The sequence below is a fragment of the Cherax quadricarinatus genome, chromosome 52 (assembly GCF_038502225.1).
Source record: "Cherax quadricarinatus isolate ZL_2023a chromosome 52, ASM3850222v1, whole genome shotgun sequence".
Taxonomy (NCBI): Eukaryota; Metazoa; Arthropoda; class Malacostraca; order Decapoda; family Parastacidae; genus Cherax; species Cherax quadricarinatus.
This window is the reverse complement of record NC_091343.1, coordinates 25,857,711-25,883,627: the sequence shown is the minus strand read 5'-3', so window position 1 is coordinate 25,883,627 and position 25,917 is coordinate 25,857,711. Positions and strand designations below refer to the sequence as shown.

The 25,917-nt window shown below is 38.9% G+C and overlaps 1 protein-coding gene across 8 annotated transcripts in view; it reads right to left on the bottom strand.

The window, feature by feature from the left end:
* Positions 1–4,121: 4,121 nt before the first annotated feature.
* Positions 4,122–25,917, bottom strand: part of l(2)k01209 (lethal (2) k01209) — a 268,161-nt gene continuing 246,365 nt past the window's right edge. For 6 of the 8 annotated variants that reach the window (XM_070096201.1, XM_070096205.1, XM_070096209.1 and 3 more), the window contains 2 exons: positions 13,393–13,558; positions 4,509–6,893 (listed from right to left, as the gene is read on the bottom strand). In XM_070096201.1, coding sequence (XP_069952302.1) covers positions 6,751–6,893; positions 13,393–13,558 — 309 coding nt within the window. In that variant the 3' untranslated portion in view covers positions 4,509–6,750. Of the gene's footprint in view, positions 4,315–4,508; positions 6,894–13,392; positions 13,559–25,917 lie in introns of those variants that run through there. The other 2 variants (XM_070096203.1, XM_070096202.1) reach the window with 2 other exon arrangements.

Sequence of the window (25,917 nt, the reverse complement as noted above, 5' to 3'; positions counted from 1 at the left end):
AGGGAAGTTTTTATTGCATTTATGGCTTTAGAAAAGGCATATGATAGAGTGGATAGGGGAGCAATGTGGCAGATGTTGCAAGTATATGGAATAGGTGGTAAGTTACTAAATGCTGTAAAGAGTTTTTATGAGGATAGTGAGGCTCAGGTTAGGGTGTGTAGAAGAGAGGGAGACTACTTCCCAGTAAAAGTAGGTCTTAGACAGGGATATGTAATGTCACCATGGTTGTTTAATATATTTATAGATGGGGTTGTAAAAGAAGTAAATGCTAGGGTGTTCGGGAGAGGGGTGGGATTAAATTATGGGGAATCAAATTCAAAATGGGAATTAACACAGTTACTTTTTGCTGATGATACTGTGCTTATGGGAGATTCTAAAGAAAAATTGCAAAGGTTAGTGGATGAGTTTGGGAATGTGTGTAAAGGTAGAAAGTTGAAAGTGAACCTAGAAAAGAGTAAGGTGATGAGGGTATCAAATGATTTAGATAAAGAAAAATTGGATATCAAATTGGGGAGGAGGAGTATGGAAGAAGTGAATGTTTTCAGATACTTGGGAGTTGACCTGTCGGCGGATGGATTTATGAAGGATGAGGTTAATCATAGAATTGATGAGGGAAAAAAGGTGAGTGGTGCGTTGAGGTATATGTGGAGTCAAAAAACGTTATCTATGGAGGCAAAGAAGGGAATGTATGAAAGTATAGTAGTACCAACACTCTTATATGGGTGTGAAGCTTGGGTGGTAAATGCAGCAGCGAGGAGATGGTTGGAGGCAGTGGAGATGTCCTGTTTAAGGGCAATGTGTGGTGTAAATATTATGCAGAAAATTCGGAGTGTGGAAATTAGGAGAAGGTGTGGAGTTAATAAAAGTATTAGTCAGAGGGCAGAAGAGGGGTTGTTGAGGTGGTTTGGTCATTTAGAGAGAATGGATCAAAGTAGAATGACATGGAAAGCATATAAATCTATAGGGGAAGGAAGGCGGGGTAGGGGTCGTCCTCGAAAGGGTTGGAGAGAGGGGGTAAAGGAGGTTTTGTGGGCAAGGGGCTTGGACTTCCAGCAAGCGTGCGTGAGCGTGTTAGATAGGAGTGAATGGAGACGAATGGTACTTGGGACCTGACGATCTGTTGGAGTGTGAGCAGGGTAATATTTAGTGAAGGGATTCAGGGACGATCTGTTGGAGTGTGAGCAGGGTAATATTTAGTGAAGGGATTCAGGGAAACCGGTTATTTTCATATAGTCGGACTTGAGTCCTGGAAATGGGAAGTACAATGCCTGCACTTTAAAGGAGGAGTTTGGGATATTGGCAGTTTGGAGGGATATGTTGTGTATCTCTATACGTATATGCTTCTAAGCTGTTGTATTCTGAGCACCTCTGCAAAAGCAGTGATAATGTGTGAGTGTGGTGAAAGTGTTGAATGATGATGAAAGTATTTTCTTTTTGGGGATTTTCTTTCTTTTTTTTGGGTCACCCTGCCTTGGTGGGAGACGACCGACTTGTTGAAAAAAAAAAAAAAAAAAAAAAAATATCTTCTCGAAAGACCCAATTACTTAAGATTCCAGATATTAATAAAACATTTTGTTTAAGAACTGATGCCTCCAATACTGGCTTAGGTGCGGTGTTACTACAATACCATGATGGTACTCCCTTCCCTGTATGCTTCCTAAGCCGGAAACTCCTTCCCGCAGAAACGAGATACTCCACCATAGAAAAGGAATGTTTGGCCCTTGTGTGGGGTATCTCCAAACTTAAATTTTATTTGCTGGGAAAAGAATTCATTTTAGAAACGGACCACAAACCTTTGATATATCTAGAAACTTTTAAGGGAACCAACAGTCGCCTCTTGAGGTGGACATTGGCACTCCAGGCTTTTAAGTTCCATATTGTGTATATCAATGGTTCATCCAATTATTTCTCTGACTGGTTAAGTCGTGATAGTCAGTAGAAGATTTGTTGCCTTACGCGACTTCCACATGTTAGAACTTTTTCCTCGCCTATTCTTCTTATACTCCTTGACTATAAGTCTTGGTATGGGGGAGTGTGAGGGAAACGTTCAATAGATAGGAGTAGCGATGGAGTATATAGTAACAATAGTTTCATTGCCGGCTACTTGTTAAGGTAGGGTAAGTCCAGCTCACGCTATTCCCCCCCCCTCCCCGAAAGTGATAATTTGCTTGCCGGCTACTTGTTAAGGTAAGGTAAGTCTAGCTCCCGCTATTCCCGCCTTTTTTCCCCCACCCCTAAAGTGATAGTTTGATTGCCGGCTGCTTGTTAAGGTAGGGTCAGTCTAGCTCCCGCTATCCCTTCCCCTCCTTCTTCCCCCCCCCCCTCGAAAGGTGACATGTGGGGCTCCTGTATGAAATTGCAGGATGTAACCCCTCATCATTGCAGCGGTAAAGAACCTGCTTTCCTGTCTTCGGGATAGAATACTCACGGCGATACTCTGTGAAGAACGAGCCAGTGGTGGTCACCAACACCTGCGACCCCCCCCCCAACTTCAGCAACGGCTATGATTTCAACAACACGCAGTGTCACCAACACCTGACACCCCAATATATATATTAGTGTTGAGTTCAAATGTTATTTTATTCCTTTCATTTTTCATTTTTCTTTCAAATAGGATATACCTTTCATGTTTTATTGTTTTATGTTTGCTTTAATAAATAATAGTGTTTATCTTTGTGAATTATTATTTCGTTTTCTATTCATTAATTTTCCTGAGGAGGAGCCAGCCTTGGTAATACTGTCTGAAGTTGTTACAGGGCTGAGTAAGCCTTCACAGGCACAATTGAGTATCAGAGACAAGAGAACATCTGTTGAAAGTAATCTGTGGCATTTTAGCACCAGAAAATTTAAACCCATGAGTAGTGGCCCAATGGGAAACATGGTTGACAGCATTCTGGAGTGAGGCTGCTACTATGCGGCAGTCAGCGCCAGCACAAGATACAGAAGAGTCATCAACATAAAGTGATGACTAAATATTAAAAAGGAGAAGAGAGGCCAGATCCTTTATAGCTAGTAGAACAAGAGTGGTACTAAGCGCATATCCCTGAGGGACACCAGCTGGGACAAAGTCCGGGGAAAGCAAATTATTAACCTGTACACGGAAATGTCTCTCACATAGGAAGTTCTTAAGGAAAAGTGGCAGACTGCAGCTTTTACAACCCATGCTTCACACCCATATAAGAGTGTTGGTACCACTATACCCTCACACATTCCCTTCTTTGCCTACCTGGATAATATTTTCTGTCTCCACAAATACATCAATGCACCACTCACCATTTTTCCTTCATCAATTTTATGGTTAACCTCATCCTTCATAAATAAATCCACTGACAAGTCTACTCCCAAATATCTGAGCACATTCACTTCTTCCAAACTCACTCCCTCCAATGTGATATCCAATTTTTCTTAAAGTAACTCATTTAATACCCTCATCACCTTATTCTCATCAATATTCTCTTTCAACTTTCTTGACACACCTTCCCAAACTCATCCACTAACCTTTACAACTTCTCTTTAGAATCTACCAAAAGCACAGTATCATCAGCAAAAAGTTACTGTGTCAACTCCCATTTTGTATTTGATTTCCCATAATTTAATCCCATTCCTCTCCCCAATATATTAGCATTTACTTCTTTTACAAGCCCATCTATAAATATGCTAAACAACCGTGATGACATCACGCATCTCTGTCTAAGGCCTACTTTTACTGGAAAGTAATCTCCCTCTCCTACATACCCTAACCTCAGCCTCACTATCCTATATAGTACATTTACTTCTTTGAGGAATCTTAAATCTTTATGGTAACTGCAGATATCCAAGTCTTAAAAATAACAATACTTTTAATACTACTTCTGGAATATTACAAACAGCTGTTTTGTTTTGTTTTCAAAATGCTGTAAAATATTTTAGTTTACATTTAACCTGGTTTCAGCACATTAAATGAAAGAGGTAAAAAGAGTTGAGAGTTTGTATAAGAAAGAAAAATCAGAGTAAGTGTGGTAAATCAGTTTCAGCTGGTCAACACAGAAAGAGCTACCAATAAAGGTGGGACTTTCAGAGAGTATAGCATACAGAGTAATGATGCCAGGTTGTCTTTTGTCACAGTAATGAAAATCATCGACTTGTTATAAAGTCAATTAAGTATTAATTTTTACTGGAATATTTTGATTCATATGGGCCAAACTATTTCAGTGAATTTTTTTCCTAAAATTCAACATAAAGAAGAACAACAAAAGCTTTACTGTCAACAATAACAGAAGAATTCCTCTCAACATACTGACAAGAAAAAGTTCAGGTCCTACTATCCACAGCCACCTGCAATATCAATATAAGATAAACAATATCAGATAAGCTCAAATAGCTCATTGTTTTAAGTAATAATATCAGTTTGACAAGATATTAGAAGAAAATAACTGCAAATGAAAATAAAGCAATATCCCTAATTGTATAATCATTATCACTATGTTCAAGTTTCAGGTCATAACTCTAAAAAATAAAAGTGCAACATAATTAAACATATTACTCTTTACTTTAAATATTAAAATTTATCACCAAATTGCTCAGTAATTGTTTTAATTTTTAACATAATTATATTAATGGTACATAGGCAGTAATGAAATGATGAATGACACATGCAATCACTGGGAATCTTTATGATTAAAATGGTTCCATTGTCTCTAGTATATAATCACAGCATAAAATTGGAAAAAAAAAACACTGGTTGGTGCAACATATCCATAAAGATACCCAAGTGCTGAATGTGTGTTTTATTCATCAATATATAACATATTACAAGTCCTGTCTATCTTTTACTGATTATACAAACCTACTCACTTACTTTAATGAAGAAATTCTCTCATTTATCAGAAAGTTGTAATTAGTCTGGTACCAAGACAGACAAGCATTACTGAGAAAGTTATACAGGTCCGCCATCACAAATCTGGCAATCAAACATCTGGTTCCATCAGTTATCCAGTACTAATTTCTGCTAGCATAATTTCAAATTTCCAGTGTCACCACACCAACCTGCTGTTACTGTTTGGTGGGACTACTTGCTGCATAAGTCATTTCAATTTCTTTTTCTCCATTTATTGTTATACCCTGCTTACTTTTAGCCCTAGCCATGGTTCCAATGAATAAAAGAAATGCATCTCGTTACATAAAGCACATACACAGTACATTGTCCAAAAAATATAAGGTGGCTTTGAAACCACTGTCGGTTGCCATGAGCTCAGTCTCGTGATGAAGGGGAATATGCTTTATTATTACGCTATCAACACTACGGCTTATTTGCCTATCACAATTGATCTAGTATGACATAATAAACAATATAAATAACATAAAAACAGGGTAAATATTCCAGAATCAATAATATTTGGCATAATACTGAGCGATTTGATGGAGCTATGAAGAGGATATGGGATACAAGTACGTACCATCCTCTTATCCCTGTCTTGGGGGCTAATATTAGAGAAAATGGAGTATAGCATAGGATTAACTGTGACATACACTAGTAATGCACCATAAAACTGAAACAAAAAAGCTATTTTCTCTACATAGATTATCATACATAGCAGCATATGTGTAGAGAACCTAGGATAACTCAAAAAAGTCAGACAAAGTGACTTACTTCTAGTACCTGGCTTGGGTTTGCCATATACGATTTTCGGTAAATATTTTTTTTTCTCAGTTGTTTGTTGGGATATCTTATTGAAACTTGGGCAATGTATGATGGAAAGATGCTTCTTAACGTAAACCAAAAATGAAAGAAATCGGACCATAAATAGCGGCATTCACTTCTCAGCCATTAGCTGCCCCTTAGCGGTATATTTTCACATGGTTCTGATGGTTGTATTCTCGTTTTTTTGGTCTCAGTTGATAGGATGGAAGATATATTACAGAAATAGATATGAAAAGGTACGAAAAGTACCTTGAAATTGAGCTAAAAATAGCAGAAATGTTTAATTTTTGCCGATGTTCAATGGACTTTCTTGTGTAAGTCAAGCTGGTTAACTCTAGTAAGTGTATTCTAACCCAACCACTCTGTAATCTGCCAAACTCAATAATCCAGCACACTACAGGTCCCAATGATGCCAAATTTGTGATGGCGGACCTGTACTGCAATTACTCTAATACTATGACAAGTCAGCGTTAGTGAGAAAGTTATAATTAATCTGGTACCATGAAAGTCAGCATTAGTGAAAAAAATAAAGAGATAATTATTCAGGTACCAAGGCACATTCCCCTTTCAATGCATACTCAAAATTAGAAACTTTGCCTGATTCATGGATGAAAAGCCTAAGTTAGAGTATTCAACTTATCTTTTGTTGTCCATATTAATGAGTATGAACATTATGAAACTGCATCTGCAGTAAATTGGCAATGGTTCCAGGTGAAATATATGCTTACATCTTGAAGAGGGCCAAAAAAAAAAAAAAAAAGCACTTCTCAAATTCTAGTCTGTTTCATGACTTTTCTTTGAAAATATCTTGCAAGACAAAACTGTTGAAGCCATTTTGTTTTTCTTCACTGCAAGAAGAAGCATACTGTCAGATTACTGGTGTAGCCTTTTTATCAGCTCATAGCATATACCTTTTGAATTTTCTCCAAAATATAACTCCTAGTGATCCATAATTAGTCAATGAATAAAATAATTTTATCAAACAAATAACCTTGTTAAATCGTAACATGGATGGAATTTCCTGGTTATCAACTACAGAAATACCATACTATGCTTAGGATATCACCTTATTAATCTGACGGTTCAGTGCCAAAGTATCTGTCTCCAAAATTACCAATGCCTGGCACAATGTAGAACTTTTCATTTACATAAGGATCAACTGCTGTGGTCACTATTCTAACCTTAGGGAAGGCATAGGCTATGTTGTGGACACCTAAAAGAGAAAAAAAAAATCTGGATTATAAAAACACATAAAAGAATGCATTATAAATTCAATAACATTTAAAGCAACAATACTGAAAGGCTAAGTGACTGCTTCACATGGAGCACGAAGTAATGATCCACAAAACCTGGACCAAAAACACTATGCAAAGTATCAATAAATGCTAATGTCATGAATGGTTCTACATCCTGAGTGGTGCCAGCCATCAGCTTTCTACTTCACGAACATCAGAAAGAAAACTGAAAAAAAAGAAGGAATGAATTTATCTATTTATGTAGCTATTAATCATACATTTGCTTTTTCTTGTTGCCTAGTAATTACAATTCTGATAAATTGGTAGTAAAAACATACAGTGGACCCTTGAGTTTCAAAACTACCAATTATCAAACTTTTCAAGTTTCGACCACTTTTTTTGAACCGCCGGGTACCAGATCTGTCCACCAGTCCACTCTGTCCACGTCCCCACGCAGGCATCATGAGCAGTCTGGCTTTGTTGATACTTGAGTGAACACTAACCTGTGCGCTCATTCAAACATTTCACTATTAATTCATTGTGTTAAGTGCTTGAGTGACTGTGAAATAAACTACCATGGGCCCAAAGAAACTTGCTAGTGGTACCCCTGTTGTAAGTAAAGTGAGAAACACTCTAGACATGAAGAAGAAAATAATACAAAATTATGAGAGTGGTGTGAGACTTGTTGAGCTTGCCAGGATGTATGGCAAAAACAAGTCAACCATCGCTTCTATCCTGGCAAAGAAAAAACAAATCAAGGAAGCTGATGCTGCGAAAGGTGTTGATATGCTAACCAAAAATAGACCACAGACAGTCGATCAGGTTGAGAAGTTGTTGCTGGTGTGGATCAAGGATAAAGAGATGGCAAGTGATAGTGTTTCGGAGACGATTATTTGTGAAAAGGCAAGGAAGTTGCATGCCGACCTGGTAAAGAAAACTCCTGGAACCGGTGAGTTTAAGGCCAGCAAGGACTGGTTTGAAAGATTTAAGAAGTGTAGTGGCATACACAATGTTGTAAGGCATGGTGAGGAAGTCAGTTCAGACAAACAAGGGGCTGAGAAGTTTGTACAGAGTTTAACCCTTTCAGGGTCCGTCCCGTAGATCTATGGCTTTACGTTCAGGGTCCAAACCGTAGATCTACACCGTAGATCTACGGTTTGGACTCACTGTGAGTGGTAAATTTGGGCCTAGATATGAGAGAATACATCTGTGTGTTATGTGTGCACCACATAAAACAAATCCTCCAGCACACTGTGTATAATGAGAGAAAAAAACTGAGACCGTGATTTTCGATTAAAACAGCGACTTTGTAGTGTTTTTTCGTATGTTTTTTATAGTTGTATTTGCGATTTCGTGGTCTCATTTGATAGAATGGAAGACATATTACAGAAATTGAGATGATTCTGATTGCTTTTAGCACTGGAAATGGCTTGAAACTGAGCTCAAAGTAGCGGAAATGTTAAATTTTTGCCGATGTTCAAGAGTAAACAAACGACCTCACATGTCTAATTCACGCCAGCTGGTGGGTCTAATATACATTCACAAATGTGGTGATGATATTTATACAATTATTACAATATTGCATAACAGTAAATCTTCTATTTTTTGGTGTGAATAAAAATTCATTATGTGAATAAAAAATCAAAATGGAATTTATTTTAAAGCCTCCAAACATACCTAATGAACAGAGAAAATGTTAGTTTAGTGCCAGGAATACCTACATTGTTTATTCTGGACCCTATTTTGAAAATGAAATATTTTGAACTTTGTGTTAAATTGGCCAAATTACCAATTTCCGATCACTTTATTTTGTAGTTGAAACAGTTGACTTGGCGATTTCTTGTGCTCAATCGATAGAATGGAAGTAATACTAGTGAAATAGCTAAGAATTTGGTCGACTGGAATAATGTAATTGGCCTAAAATGGGAGTAAAAGTCGGCAAAATTGCCGATTCGTAAATATCGCTGACACGTCAAAATTCGCGAGAGCATAATTTCGTCAATTTTCCATCAAATTTCGTACTTTTTGTTTTATTACATTCACAAAAAGATTCTCTACCATTTCATAAGAAAAAATAACAAATTTTTTTTTTTAAATTCTTGGACACTGGGGCACCACTTAAGATTTTGGCCTTGGACCCTGAAAGGGTTAAGGGGTACAGAGACACTGAAAATTTCAAACCCCAACAAGTGTTTAATTGTGACGAAACAGGTCTGTTTTGGAAGAAAATGCCAAAGAGGACCTATATCACACAGGAGGACCAGGCACTCCCAGGGCACAAGCCCATGAAAGACAGGCTAACTTTTTTGTTCTGTGCTAATGCTAGTGGTGATTTTAAAGTGAAGCCAGGGGTCTAGTGGTAATCCCTCTTATGTAAGCTGAGAGGCAGTTGAACAGTCTTGGACCCCAGACACTTATTGTGTTGTCTCTCAATGTACTTGTTGCCCCCCTGCTTTTCATTGGGGGAATGTTGCATCTCCTGCTGAGTCTTTTGCTTTCATAGGGAGTGATTTTCATGTGCAGGTTTGGTACCAATCCCTCTAGGACCTTCCAAGTGTATATTATCATGTATCTCTCTCACTTGCATTCCAGGGAATGCAGGTCAAGGACCTTCAACTGTTCCCAGTAATTTAGGTGCCTTATCGTGCTTATATGTGCCATGAAAGTGCTTTGTACACTCTCCAGGTCTGCAATGTCGCCAGCCTTGAAGAGGGCCGTTAGTGTACAGCAGTAGTCCAGCCTAGAGAGCACAAGCGATTTGAAGAGAATCATCATGAGCTTGGCATCCTTAGTTTTGAAGGTTCTTATTATCCATCCTACCATTTTCCTAGCAGATGAGATAGATACATTGTTGTGGTCTTTGAAGGCGAGGACCTCTGACATTATCACTTGTTTGTTTTAAAAATAGATTAGATAAATACATGAGTGGGTGTGGGTGGGTGTGAGTTGGACCTGACTAGCTTGTGCTGCTGGGTCTGGTGCCGTGCTCCATCCTTGAGTGGAGGTGACCAGACTGGGTGGGTCATTGGGCTAATCTGGGGGTGGGGGGGGTAATTGGGCTAATCCAGGGAGGGGGGGGACATGGATCTGCTCCACATGGGTCAGTAGGCCTGTTGCAGTGTTCCTTCTTTCTTATGTTCTTCCTATGTTCTTATTCAAGGAGTATTTTGTCCTATCTCCAAACAAACTCTCATCGTCCGCTGCCGCCACATATATAATGACATATTTTATTCATTCTAGAGTATAAATAAGGTTTCTATGTTATTTAAATTGTTTGTTATGTCATATTAGATGAACTGTGATAGATAAATAAGCCATATAGATGATATCAGCGAAATTATACAAGAAGTATTTTGTCCGGTCTCCAGACAAACTCTTGTCCACCGCCAACACCGCCCATACCACTACTTGAATTACATATTTTATTCATTTTAGAGTATATATCAGGTTTCTATGTTATTTATATTGTTTATTATGTCATATTAGACGAAGTGAGATCGATAAATAAGCCATAGGGTTGATATTAGCGAAATTATTAAAGTACAGAATTCCAATGGAACAGATTAATTGCATTTCAATTAATTTAAATGAAGAAAATTGACTCTGCAAACGAGCAAATCCAGTTGCGAGCAAGGTCATGGAATGGATTAAACTCGCAAGTAGAGGTTCCACTGTAAATTAAAATAAAAACGAGAAAAAAGGTGTATCGACAACACTTCTAAAAGTCTAAGGAGTCGATGTTGCCAGCAGGTGAGCATCCAGACCCAACCTCATGGTCTTATATCTCGGTAAGTACTGACCCTAAAATTTTTATTTAATCCTATAACATGTAGAAAAATGTGCTCTTCATTTTAAAAGAAAAATTTTTTTTTTATTTTTCAAAATACTCGGAGCGCCACGTGAGTGAATATAGATCTACGTTTGGACAGTTTAAGGACTAAGGCTGACTGAAATGCTTTCCATAAAGTGATTGTGTGTCAATAACCTGAATTGTATAATATACTGCAATTTACTCTATAGAAATAGGTTTGTTTTCTTTTCAAATCGAACCCTCCTCCCCCTACTATTTGCCCAACCCGATTTTAAAACCACCTAAGTTTTAGCTTTAATGACCCTACTTGGCAGATAGTTACACTCATCAACAAGCCTATTCCCAAGCTAATATTTTTTTCCTACATACTGTCTAAATCTAAACTTGTCCATTTTGAATTTATTATTATGAGTTCTCTCCTGGTTGGATATCCTCAGTGTCTTATTTACACTGCCTTTATGCTTACTATCTGTCTGCTTGTTTTAGTGATATCTCTCATCGTTCTACATCCATTAAGAGAGTGTAGGAAAAGAACTCGCAATTTATCTTTGTAGCTTTATCGTTAATATGCCTTTACCTTTGTTGAGTTTAAAGAGTCTTACTACACTCAGAACCTAGTTATGGGCCAGGCTCGTCTGGTGCTTGTCTGGTCAACCAGGCTGTGCTGGAGGCCCACTGCCCCACAAATCCATCATAGCCTGGTTGATCTGGCACCTGGTGAAGATACTTGTCCAGTTTTCTCTTGAAGACTTCTACACTTGTTCTAGCTGTTTCTGATATCTTCTGGTACGATCTCGAATAGTCTGGGGCCACAAATGTTGATACAGTGTTCCCTTACTGTGCCCAATGCACCCCTGCTCCTCACTGGGTTTATTTTGTCATTCCTCTCATATCTTTCACTCCAATATGTTGTTATGGCAGTGTGAAGATTTGGGACCAGGCCCTCAAGTACTTTCCAGGTATATATTATGTGTGAACATCAAAATGGTATACAATACCGACAGGTTGGTAGGTAAGACACATAGGCAACAGTTAGGCAACTTTATTCCGAAACGTTTCGCCTACACAGTAGGCTTCTTCAGTCGAATACAGAAAGTAGGCAGGAACAGTAGAGAGTGAAGACGATGTAATCAGTCCATCACCCTTGAAGTCGTAGAATTTGAGGTTGTCAGTCCCTCGGCCTGGAGAAGTTCAGTTCCATAGTCAGGAACTATCTGAAGATCAAGCGACAGTGCGGAGACTTAAATACTGTCGGAAGGAGAGGTGCAGAGTAGTAGTAGTAGTAGTAGTGAGAGTGTAGCCACTGAGAGGTCAGGTCCCTCTCAGATCCAACAGTTCTCACTTGAAAGGGTTGTCTAAGGCGTTTTCTGTACCAAGAGGCCATGTGTTGCAGTGTCTGACAAGATGAACATCAAAATGGTATACAATACCGACAGGTTGGTAGGTAAGACACATAGGCAACAGTTAGGCAACTTTATTCCAAAACGTTTCGCCTACACAGTAGGCTTCTTCAGTCGAATACAGAAAGTAGGCAGGAACAGTAGAGAAGTGAAGACGATGTAATCAGTCCATCACCCTTGAAGTCGTAGAATTTGAGGTTGTCAGTCCCTCGGCCTGGAGAAGTTCAGTTCCAAAGTCAGGAACTATCTGAAGATCAAGCGACAGTGCGGAGACTTAAATACTGTCGGAAGGAGAGGTGTATATGTACATGTTATCTGAATATCATAGTTAGTACCATCCATATGCTTTACATAGCTGACCCCTTGCTAGGCTCAGTGGCTAGCATGTGTGACGTCACGTGATGCCTCATGTGAGCGTCGGACACGCTGTTCTTTTCTCACTTCACGCGTAGACCTGCAACAGGGAAGAGGCTGGGCTCCCCTTCTCACACTCAACTAATATAAGTGTTACCATTCAACAAGTGTGTTTAACTCCAACCATATCTCTATGAACCCTCTCAAAATATCTCTCCTCCACTCCAGTGAGTACAGTGGACCCCCGCATAACGATTACCTCCGAATGTGACCAATTATGTAAGTGTATTTATGTAAGTGCGTTTGTACGTTTATGTTTGGGGGTCCGAAATGGACTAATCTACTTCACAATATTTCTTATGGGAACAAATTCGGTCAGTACTGGCACCTGAACATACTTCTCGAGTGAAAAAATATCGTTAACCGGGGGTCCACTGTATATGTTCAAGACTTTAAGGCATTCCCAGTAATTTAAATGCTTTACTGGCTCTATGTGGCTGTATTTGTTCAAGCTCTGATATTTCTCCTGCCTTGAACGGGGACATCAGCACTGAGCTCCAAATGAGGGAGCACTAGTGATCTGAAGAGTGTCACTATTGTATGAAAGATTTTTCATACAGTGGATTAATTTTCCTGTCATCCTTCTCTATATTAAGCTTTCCGTAACACAATAATTTATTAAAATGTGACAAAGATACAATTTTCATATAATTTTTTTTATTAAATCCATATCCTCTTAAATAAACAATATGCATTATATAATATCCAACATTCAGAAGAGCATTCCAGATCAATTACTGTTAAATCTTACTGCTACAACACTAAATAATTTCCTAAATGGTACAAAAATAATAGGGCCTATTGATGACTCCAACAGAACATAGCCAATTCTCATAGTTGTGAGTGTCTTACCTTGTTCAGTCATAAGGAGGGAGCAGAGAGAGATGTGCTCCTCATTCACTTCATGGTCCAGCAGAACACGGATAGCCATGATAGCAGCTGCTCCAGTAGCTACAGTGGCATCCATCAGAAAAATGTGATAATCCTTGATGTCCTTAGGAAGTCTAAGGTAATACAGCTGGGGAACACAAACACTTACTATTAATCATGAAGAACATGCAAGGGATAAAAATAATGATTTAAAACTAAAGAACTATTCTACTTAACCAGTTAACCCTTTCACTGTCTCACCCACAGATCTACATTACAGCGGACCCCCGCCTTACGATATTAATCCGTTCCTGAGAGCTCATTGTAAGCTGAAATTATCGTTAGCCAAATTAATTTTCCCCATAAGAAATAATGTAAATCAAATTAATCCGTTCCTGACACCCCAAAGTGTGAAAAAAAAAAAATTTTACCACATGAAATATTAATTTTAATACACACAAATTGAAGAAGACATGCACAATTACTACTCTACTAAGAATAGAATACATGACACCTTTATTGAAGATCTGGTGATGATTGATGGGATGGGAGGAGAGGAGAGTGTGGAAGTTATTGTTTAGAAGGAGAATCCCCTTCCATTAGGACTTGAGGTAGCAGTCCTTTTCCGGGGTTACTTCCCTTCTTCTTTTAATGCCACTAGGACCAGCTTGAGAGTCACTGGACCTCTGTCGCACAACAAATCTGTCCATAGGGCTCTGTACTTCCCGTTCCTGTAAGATTTTCCTAAAATGGGCCATAACATTGTCATTGTACAGGTTGCCAACACGGCTTGCAGTAGCTGTGTCAAAGTGATTTTCATCCGTAAAGGTTTGCAGTTCAACCCGCTTTGCACACATTTCCTTAATCTCTTTTTTCAATTCCATACTAATTCTCACCCTTTTTACCACAGGGATGGCACTAGAAGCTTTCTTGGGGTCCATGGTGACTTATTTTGCAGTTACAAGCACTAAAAACACTGGGATAATGTGAAATGTACCAAATGTATGTGTAGATGCGACCACACTGGCTGGCTTGTAAACACTGGCGCTGAGGCCAAACGTGGGACGCGTTCTGGACGAATCACATAAGGTGAGTTTTTTATCGTGAGGCGAGGCAAAATTTTTGCCTTCAAATGCTTCATATGGCGGATTTAACGTAAAGTGATGCATTCGTAAGGCAGGGGTCCACTGTATTTATGCCAGGGTTGCTTAGGTAGACTACATTCTGATATCAGCTCCCTTACATAAACTGTGAGCAGTAAATTTTGGTCTAGACATGAGAATGGGCCTATGCAGTAAGTGTGCACAGTATAAAATAAATTCTGGTTTTCATGGTTGTATTGGGTGTTTCTTGGCATCATTTGACAGAATAGAATACAGTATGGCTCCAATTATATTGCAGGTTAGATTCCAGGCTACTGCCATAAAGTGAGTTGGCCTTTTTTTCACTTTCAAATGCATATAAAAGCCTGGTAGCATTTTAACACTATCCTGCATTAACCCGTTAACTGTCCAAACGTAGATCTACGTTCTTACCGTTAGCACTCCAAACGTAGATCAATGTTTTATTTTTCCTGCCTCCAAATTTGGGACGATTGGCCTGAGATGCCTGGTCAGTACAGAATGGGTCTTAACACTTGGTGTGCGCAGTATTAAAAAATGTGGGACCACTCAGTACCTTGTGGGAGCACCAGTTCAATTGAGTGCCAGCTAGAGCAAAGAGCATGGCAAACACCAGGAATTCACTGATACAATGTTTTACTAACACTCCCCATTCAAGAGGAAAGTGATGCTGACCCTGAGTTTAGTGGCTTTGAGATGGATGTGGCCACAAGTGGTCGAGGAAATATCAAAAACCTCGATAATAACCAATGTGCAATATTTGCGCAACATCCTTTCAATTCTGATACCACTGATAATGTCATCCTGCCAGAATGTCCTATAACCTATGCCCTAAGTAAAGAGAAACAATTCTGGAACATGTATAATACGTGTTTGGTAGGCCAGGTGGCTGGCTGGCTGGCTGATTGACTTTGGGTGTCTCTATCTCCATCTGTTTGTCTGTATCTATCTCTGTCTCTATCTCACAGGTACACATAAATAATTATCATATATAGTGTAAACTACCTAGGATAACTCAAGAAATCCAGACAAAGTGCTATACAGTGCTTGTAGATATAAGGCATAATAAGCATGACTGGCAAGTAATACGAATTTTCACTTGTTCAGGAATCAGACGTGACGACTCTGCGTCACGTGTAATACCTGTTAGTTCATGAGCAGCTCTCTGAGACAGACAGATAGACAAGCAGACAGAGACAGGAAGACAGAAACACACAGGCAGACAGATAAGCAGAGACAGAATTAGACAGATAGACAAATAGACAAAGAGATAGACAGACAAACAGATACATATGTTTTTATGTACTAGTGAAAACAAACAAAGCCAATGCAGAGTACTATCATCAAGTGTCACTCCACTGCTGCACTGTCAGCAGTGGAGTGACACTCAGTCTTACACCATGGTTCAAGGAGTTTCATATACATTCCAGCATGTCTAAAACATTGCTGGGACCTATAAATATTTTGTATATATTTGTACACAGGTGCATTTTGTATATATTTCTAGACAATAGTAGGTGACCAAGGCAGGTGAAAATGCTCACCTGTCAGTATGTTTGTAACTACAGTGGACCCTCCCTTTTCGTTGGGCTCTGTTTTCGTTAATTTCAATTATCGCCGTCTTTTTTTGTCAAAATACTGGCTCAGTTTTCATTACTTTCCTCTGTTTTCGTCGGTGGCACGGTACCTGTCTGAGTGCTGCTCGCACACAAAGCCTCCCACACACGCATTCTGAGGCAGCGTCACTTTGTTTCTCGGTGAGTAAACAATATCCTGCAAGGTCACAGGAACATTTCATAATAATTCATTGTTTTTTTAACTTGTTTATTCTGTGTGACTGCTAAATAAGCAACCCTCAGCCCAAAGTAAGCTGCTAGTGCCAGCCCTCTGGTAAAGAAGGTAAGAAACACGATAGAATTAAAGAAAGAAATCATTGAAAAATATGAAAGTGGCTTACATGTGGCCTGCATCAACCATCAGTTCCATCGTGGCAAAGAAAAAAGAAATCAAGGAAGCTGATGTTGCGAAAGGAGTAAAAGTGATAACAAAACAGGAGTCACAAACACTCAAAGATATCGAAAAAACTTTTGTTGGTGTGGATCAATGTGAAACAATTAGCGAGAGATAGTCCTGTGCAGTCGATAATTTGCGAAAAGGCAAGGCAGTTGTATGTCAATCTTGTAAAGAAAATGCCTGGAACGAGTGCTGATGTTAGTGAATTTAAGGCAAGCAAAGGATGGTGTAAAAAATTCAAGAAGCGTAGTGGCATACACAGTGTTGAAGGCATGGTGAGACAGCAAGTTCAGATAAATATGCGGCTGAAAAATTCGTGCATGAATTCAAGGAGTACATAGAGGCTGGAAGATTCCTCTCCCAACAAGTGTTTAATTGTGACAAAACAGGCCTCTTTTAGAAGAAAATCCCAAAGAGGACCTACAACACACAGGAGGAAAAGGCACTGCCAGGACACAAGCCTATGAAAGGCAGGCTAACTCTCTTGTTCTGTGCTAATGCTAGTGGGGATTTAAAAGTGAAGTCTCTACTGGTGTATCACTCTGAAAATCCCAGAGTGCTCAAGAAAAACAGTGTTGCCAAGAGTAAATTGTGTGTGATGTGGAGGGCTAACAATAAGGCATGGGTCATGAGGGAAATTTTCCTTGATTGGATCAATGAAGTGTTTGGCCTGAGTGTAAAGAATTACCTCCCGGAAAAAAAATTGCCACCCCAGTGCCTCCTGGTAATGGACAATGCTCCTGCTCATTCTCCAAACTTGGATGGCAAATTGTGTGAGGAGTTTAGTTTCATCACAATGAAGTTCTTGCCCCTTAATACCACTCCTCCCATCCAGCCCATGGACCAGCAGATCATTTCAAACTTTAAAAACTCTACACCAAAGCAATGTTTCAAAGGTGGTTTGATGTGACCTCGGACATTGAATTGGCCCTAAGAGAGTTCTGGAAGGATCATTTCAATATCTTCAATTGCATAAGCCTTACAGATAAGGCTTGGCAGGGTGTGACTTCCAGGACTTAGAACTCTGCTTGGAGAAAATTGCGGCCAGAATGTGTCCTTGACGAGGATTTTGAAGAGTTTGGGGCTAACCCTGTCAACCCTACACCTGTTGTGGAATCTATTGTGGCATTGGGGAATTCCACAGGGTTGTATGTGAGTGGCCAGGATGTGGAAGAGTTGGTCAAGAACCACAGCTGCAAGACCTTTATCTGCAACAGCAACAGAGCACAGCTGAGAAAATTGCTTCAGAGGAGGAGGAAGAGAGATGGAAGGTGCTTTCTTCAGAGAATAAGGAGATTTGTGCAATGTGGAGTAGGGTGCAAACATTTGTGGAGGAACATCACCCTAACAAAGCTGTTGCAATCCATGTCAGCAACATGTTCAATGACAATGCCATGTCTCATTTTAGGCAAATCTTAAAGAGACGCCAGAAACAGAGCTCTGTGGAACAATATTTTGTGCGACTGGGGGTCCAGTGACTCTCAAGCTGGTCCTAGTGCCATTAAAAACAAAGAAGGGAAGTAACCCTGGATAAGGACTTGGTACCTGAAGTCTTTATAGAAGGGGATTCCACTTCCAAACAATAAGTCCTCTCTCTCCCCTCCTCCCTGTCTTCCATACACCAACAAGAATCTTCAATAAAGGTAAGTGTCATGTTAAATTTTCATTTATACATGTTATTAGAGCTTTATAATATATTTCTCATTCTTTTCTGTATGTAAATCTATATTTAATCTCTAAAAAAATTAGTTTTTTGTTAATACTTTTGGGAGTCTGGAACGGATCAATTGGATTTACAATTTTTCTTATGGGGAAAATGGTTTCAGTTTTCGTCAATTTCACATTTCGTCAGATTCTCTGGAATGGATTAATGGCAAAAAGGGAGGGTCCACTGTATTTGTGTACTATTTCAGTACCTAATATTAGCGTCAGAATAAACACTGGCTATGAAATCACAAGAACTACTATAAATTATAATTATCAGAACATAAAAATTATATAAATTAAAAAAAAAAATTAGAAAAAAAAGTATATCGGCAACACTTCTGCAAGTGGCAGGACTCCATGTTGCCGTCAGGTGAGCATCCAGTGCCAACTTTGCAGTCTTATATCTCAGTAAGTACAGTACTGACCCTAAAAATTTTTTTTGGTCTTATTACACACAGAAAATTGCCCTCTTTAACTTAAAAAAAAATCAAAATACACCTACCATCTGACTTACAACCTGCTCGACATATGTCCACTCGACTTACGACCGTACATCTGGCAGCTGGGCTGGGCCGGCTGATACATGCCACTGTACAATATTTGATGATACTTGCGGCGGCAATGCACCATGCAGACAGCATCAGTTTCAGTTACCCTGCCCTATCAGCAGCATCATATGCACTGTATTAACTGTACTAACTGGACAGTAAATTTCACCATGGTCCCTAAGAGGAAGTCTGAATTTTGCACTGGAGATTGTGGCAAGAAGGCAAGAAAGGCTCTTACTCTCCAACTCTCTCTATTTGTTTTCACTGTTGCACATAAATCTGTCTGTATCTGTCTGCCTGTCTGTCTGTATATCTGTCTGTCTGTTTATCTTTCTGTCTATGTGTGTGTCTTTCTGTCTTCCTGTGTGTCTATCTACCTGTGCGTCTGTCTTTCTGTCTGCTTGTCTCTGTCTCAGAGCCGCTCATGAACCAACAGGTATTACACATGAAGCAGAGTTGTCACATCTTCAATATGATGCCAATATTGCTATACAGCTTATTTATCTATCTCAATTCATCTAATATGACATAATAAACAGTATAAATAACATAAAAACCTGATATACACTCTAGAATGAATAAAATATGAACTTAACTACAGTAGGGCCCCGCTTTACGGCATTCCGCTAATACGGTCATTTCAAATTATGACCAAAACTCGCTATACAGCTCCCCCCGCCTGACTTTCTAATACGGTCACCGCGCCCCACCCAGTTTGTTTACATTCTCTGAGATCCGTAAGCACTAAGTCTCTCCATTATGTCTGGAAACTCCAAAATTTCAAGTGTTTTTAAAAGTTATTTCATATTTTATATATACTCTGATAATTATACTTATGTATACCTGTACCTAAATAAACTTACATACTGTGCTGGCATGCAGGTACACATTAAAATCAATAAGAGTGTCTTATATCTCGAGAAGTCATATTGGTAATGATAATAATAATCACAGAGTCTCATTAAATGTCGTATATTAAGTTAATATATACATTTTCATTAATCCATCTATGAAATTTTTTTCAAAATTATATAATAAACACGATGCATAACATATAAAGATGATAAATGCACCCCACAGTAGAATAAATAAACATAAATATGAGATGTGGTAGCCAGACGACTTGCACAAATGACGCCATATTAGAAATAATAATAATAATAATAATAATAATAATAATAATAATCACCGAGTCTCATTAAATGTCATATATTACGTTAATATACACATTTTCATTAATCCATCTATGATATTTTTTCAAAATTATATAATAAACACGATACCTAACATATAAACATGATAAATACACCCCACAATAGAATAAATAAACATAAATATGAGATGTCGTAGCCAGACAACTTGTACAAGTGACTGCAAGAATAACATTTTCTCTAGTCTAACATAAGAGAAAATGTGTTACTGGGGGTAACTGTAGAAAATTATTCCTTTCGTATGTAAGTAAGTTTATTCAGGTATACACAAATACAGTTACACAGATTATCATACATAACAGCATATGTGTAGAGAGCCTAGGATAACCCAAAAAAGTCAGACAGAATGACTTATTTCCATTGCCTTCACTCAGAGCATCATTTCTTCTAAAAATAGTGTTACATGAGAATGGGAGTGTTATTCTTTATTTAATCTACCGCATCAATGTAGAGACAACTTGTACACAATGTAACTTGTACACAAACCAGACGTGTACACTTTGTTTGTTCACAAAACTTACATTCGCCTGGTTTGTTTACATAACTCTGCGCCTGTCCTCCCTCATGTACTCATTCTCTCTCTCATTTATTCGTTTTATCTTGTTTACTCACCCTTGACCATACATTAAGACTACAAATATTTTAAGGTAAGTAATGAGTAAACTGTATATGCATTTTATCGCTCTGGGATGCTTAAATATCATAGAATAGTATGTGTGGGTGGAATGGCCTGGTATGGTAGCCTGGCTGACTACCATACATACCACACTTGATTTCTTACAATAAATACTACTTATCTCACCCTAGATTAACCCTTTGAGGGTCGACAGGCCCTCTCCGAAACTCGTTCTCAGGGTCGGCCAAATTTAAAAAAAAAAAAAAATTATTTTCTCTTATGAAAAGATAGAGAATCTTTTCCCGATCATAAAGACACCAAAAGTTTGAAATTTGAAAGAAAACTTACGGAATTATGCTCTCGCAAAGTTAGCGGTCTCGGCGATGTTTACGCATCGGCGATTTTGCCCACTTTGAGCCCCATTTTCGGCCAATTTCGCTGTACTAGTCGACAAAAAACATGAATATTTCGCTAGAACTCCATTTTTTCTATCGAATGGGTGCAAGCAACCACCCATTTATGAAATTCAACTATCCAGAACAGTGGTCAGAATTTAGCAATTTTGCCAATTTCACACAAATTTCAAAAGATGCCAATTTCCGAATAGGGTCCAGAATAAACAAGAAAGACATTCCTGGCACTAAAATGACATTTCCTCTAGTCATTAGTCACGTCTCAAGGTCCCTCTTATATTCTTTTGCTTTCCATTTTGAATTTTTATTCTCACAAAAAATATAAGATTTACTGTCATGCGGACTACTGTATTAGTGTAAAAAATGGTATAAATATTATTGGGGCACTTGTGAAAGAATATTAGACTCACCAGTTGACGTGTATTGCACGCTTGGCACGATTTGTTTACTTTTGAAGTTTGGTAAAAATCGAACATTTCTGCTACTTTGAGCTCAATTTCAAGGCACTTTTCATTGTAAAACCAGCCAAAATCATCTCAATTTCTGTAATATGTCTTCCATTCTATAAAATGAGACCAAGAAAACTAGAATACAACAATAAATACCATACGAAAATACACTGCAAAGTCGCTGATTTATTCCAAAAAAATGGTCAAAGTTTTTTTTTTCTCATTATGCACTGTGTGCTGCAGGATTTTTTTTAGACTGTGCACACTGACCACATAGACCCATTCTTTCATATGAAGGCCTACCAGCTTTCTCTCACTAGATTTGAGGCCGCTAGAATTTATGCGTACTAGTACGTCAAAAACCCCTACGCGTAAGACGTACTAGTACGACGAAAACCCTCAAAGGGTTAAGACTACAAATATTCTAAGGTAAGTTATGAGAAAACTGTATGTGCATTTTATCGCTCAGGGATGCTTAACCCCTTCAGGGTCCAAGGCCAAAATCTGAAGTGGTGCTCCAGTGTCCAAGAAATTTTGAAAAAAAAAAAAAATTATTTTTCTTACAGAGTTAAAGAGCATATTTTTGTGAAGGTAATAAGACAAAAAAAAAAATTTCTGATCAGTACTTACCGAGATACAGTGCCAAGAAGTTTGTCCAAAATGATATGGTGGCGGCAACATCGACGAATTCCACATACGCGCATTATTTTATTTAGCGGTTTTTATATTTTTTTCTTTTCTTTTCCAATTTTTTTCTTTTCCTACTAACATTTGGGGCCTGAGAGACCAATACTGTATATAATGTATATATATAAACTCACTGCATTGAACACAATAACCGCACTAAAGTTATTATCATATTATTGTTTACCACTGTTGTTTATTACAATAAACATGCACAAATCTTGTATATTACTAATGTTCTATCATATATTTACATACTTACAATCACTGGACATGGTTTTAGAACTGCTGGAGCTTGTGGAACTCCTTGAAACAAGGCACCATGCACAGAGGCACCTTACATTCCTCACACATAAACCGAGTGCCTTTGCGTCTTTGTTGCCGTCGTTTTGTTTGTGCACAGACGATGCATCTCTTCTGAGCAAATTTCTTCTGAGTTGAAGGAAGCTGTATTAGGAAATGATCACCTTCCCTCCTCAAACGCTTGGGTATATCCTGAGTAATTTGAGGACCTTGTTGTATAGCATGTGTTCTTACCTGGTACTTCATTATGAGTTGTCTGACAACAGACAAACAAAATTCACCATACGGTGGTCTGTTGCCAGTCTTTATTTGGTACATATTATATGCACTGATCATTGAAATGTCCATGAGATGGAAGAAAAGTTTCATGTACCACTTGTAACTCTTACGAACACAATCAACAAAACCAATCTGCATGTCACATTTGTCAACCAAGCGCATGTTTTGTGTATAATCAATCACTGTCACTGGTTTTCAAATGCGTTCATTAGTCACTCGATCAACTTTGCCACTGTCTTGCATTTCATTACGGTGAATGGTTGTCAACAATGTGACATCTCGTCTGTCATGCCACCGTAATGCTATGATGTCATTGGCAGTAAACACCTGCACGTCATCACCACGAGCATCTGCGTTGAGCCTGGGCATATGTTTACGATTAGAATGCACTATGCCACACACATCTGTCTTGTTCACTCGCATGAAATCACTGAGTAATGGGCTTGTGTACCGGTTATCGGTATATAATGTATGCCCCTTACCAAAATAAGGTGCCATCATGTTTCTCACTATGTCACCTGAGATACCCAATAACATCTTGGTATCTTTCAATGTTTTACTTCCTGTGTATACAACAATATCCAACACCAGGCCACTGTCACAGTCACAGAGTACAAACAGTTTTATACCAAAGCGTTTCCTCTTGCTCGGTATATACTACTTGAATGACAGTCTACCTTTGAACAAAATCAAAGACTCGTCAATTACACGATTCTTGAATGGATAAAAGTATATGCTGAACTTTTGTTTGAGATACATGAAAACATTTCTAATCTTGTATAACCTGTCACTTCTGTCAGGCCTGGTTTTGTCAGAGAAGTGCAACATACGTAACAGTAAGATAAACCTGTTCACTGGGATGATTTCACTGAAGACCGGGGTAGAAATTAGCCGATCTGTGGACCAGTATGCTTTTATATTATGCTTATAGACATGAGGCATAAGCATTATTGTTGCAAAAAGGAAATACATTTCTGCAACAGTCGTCTCTTTCCACCTGTGTAGTCTTGACTGTGGTGATATGATCGTATTTGCCATGGTGTACTCAAAATACTTATTACTTTCCCTGACAATAATTTCCATCAATGGCTGGTCAAAGAATAATTCAAAGAATTCCAGTTCATTGTCCGTGGTTCCAAGGGGACAAGTAGGTAGAATTCCACTTTGAGAGTCATCAAAGTGGTGGGGCCTGGGAACAAAATTGGGATTTTGCTGCCAATCCCAGATATGGTTTGCTGGTGGACACTGGACATCATAGGCTGGTTGTGTGGGTGGTTGTGGTTGTGGTGGGCTGGTGACTGACGCTCCACTTTGTCCTTGAACTGACGAGTCAGCAGTGTGGGTCCCAGCCTGGGCTGGTGATTCACACATGGCGGTGCCACTACCATCACCACTACCACCATCTACTGATGCCTGTGGTCTATCCATGCCAAGTGTAGCCACATCATCCTCACTATCACTATATAAACCTGGTGTAGGGCCACGGGATGTACTCCGGGATGTACTCTGGGATGTACTCCGTCCCCTGGTCACAGCATAGGGTACACTACCCGAGCGCATGCGGCGGCGAACATACCGACGCTTCACTGGCGAATATGATTCCTCACTATCACTACTCGAATGATCGTCAAGCGCAATAAAATCACAATCCACGTCACTATCATCATCATTACTGAAGTCAGAGGCCTGGCCACGCGAAAATATTAGTTTTCTCTTGCATTGAGGCACAACCGACCGTGAGTCACGAGTGCCCACACCAGAGGTAGAAGGTTGAGGATCATCAGGGTTTTCTGCACTATTATCGATATCCTGGTCATTCCTTTCGGTCACTAACTGATCAAAGCCATAGAATTCATCTTCATTTCCACTTCCCTCAGTGTCAGAACTATCAGATAGGAAGAGCAGAGTCCCAATTTTCCGGGGAGTGAGAGCTGACTTGCGACGAGGCATGGTGAACAAGGGTAACTGAGCTGGCGTTCCCACAATGCTATGCAAGCGCCTAAATTTTTTGTTTATGGCGCACACCCACCACACAGACCCGTTCTCTCACATGTAGGCCTATGAGCACTTTCGCGTTAAATTTGACAGCGCTAGAATTTTGGTGTAGATCTACGGTTTGGACACTCAACGTGAAGCCGTAGATCTACGGGACGGACCCTGAAAGGGTTAAATGTAATAGAATATTATGTGTAGGTGGGGTGGCCTGGTATGGTAACCCGGCTGACGACCATACATACCACACTTGATTTCTAACAATAAATACTACTTGTCTCACCCTAGATTAAGACTATAAATATTTTAAGGTAAGTAATGAGTGCACTATGTGTGAATTTTACTTTTTTATTGTTTTTTGATGCCTAGTTCTATTGCTAACTTAATATACGTTAGTGTAAACTTGTTATCTAGTATTTGTATGCATTTATAAGGAGAAAAAAGGGGTGTTCCACTTTATGGTGATTTCTGCTTTATGGTGGTAGCCTGGAACCTAACCTGCCATATAAGTGGGGCCTTACTGTACTTTAAACTCCACATCTTGCACCTGTGCTGGTGTGCAGGTACACATTAAAATCATTAAGAGTGTGTTATTGGTCTTGAAGATGGCATATCAACCCTTTCAGGGTCCCCAGGCCCTCTCCCAGATTTGTTCTCAGGGTTGCCCAAATTAAAAAAAAAAAAAAAAAAAAAAAAAAAAAAAAAATTATGAAAAGATAGAGAATCTTTTCCCGATCATAATGACACCAAAAGTATGAAATTTGATGGAAAACTTACGGAATTATGCTCTCGTGAAGTTAGCGGTCTCGACGATGTTTACGCATCGGCAATTTTATCCACTTTGAGCCCTATTTTTGGCCAATTCCAGTGAACTAGTCGACAAAAATCATAACTATTTCGCTAGAACTCCATTTTTTTCTATCGAATGAGTACAAGAAACCACTCATTTACCGATTTCAACTATCCAATACAGTGGTCAGAATTTAGCAATTTTGCCAATTTCACACAAATTTCAAAAGATTCCAATTTTCAAATTGGGTCCAGAATAAACAAGAAAGACATTCCTGGCCCTAAAATAACATTTCCTCAGTTCATTAGTCATGTCTCCACGCCCCTCTTACATTCTTTTGCTTTCCACTTTGAATTTTTATTCTCACAAAAAAACAGAAGA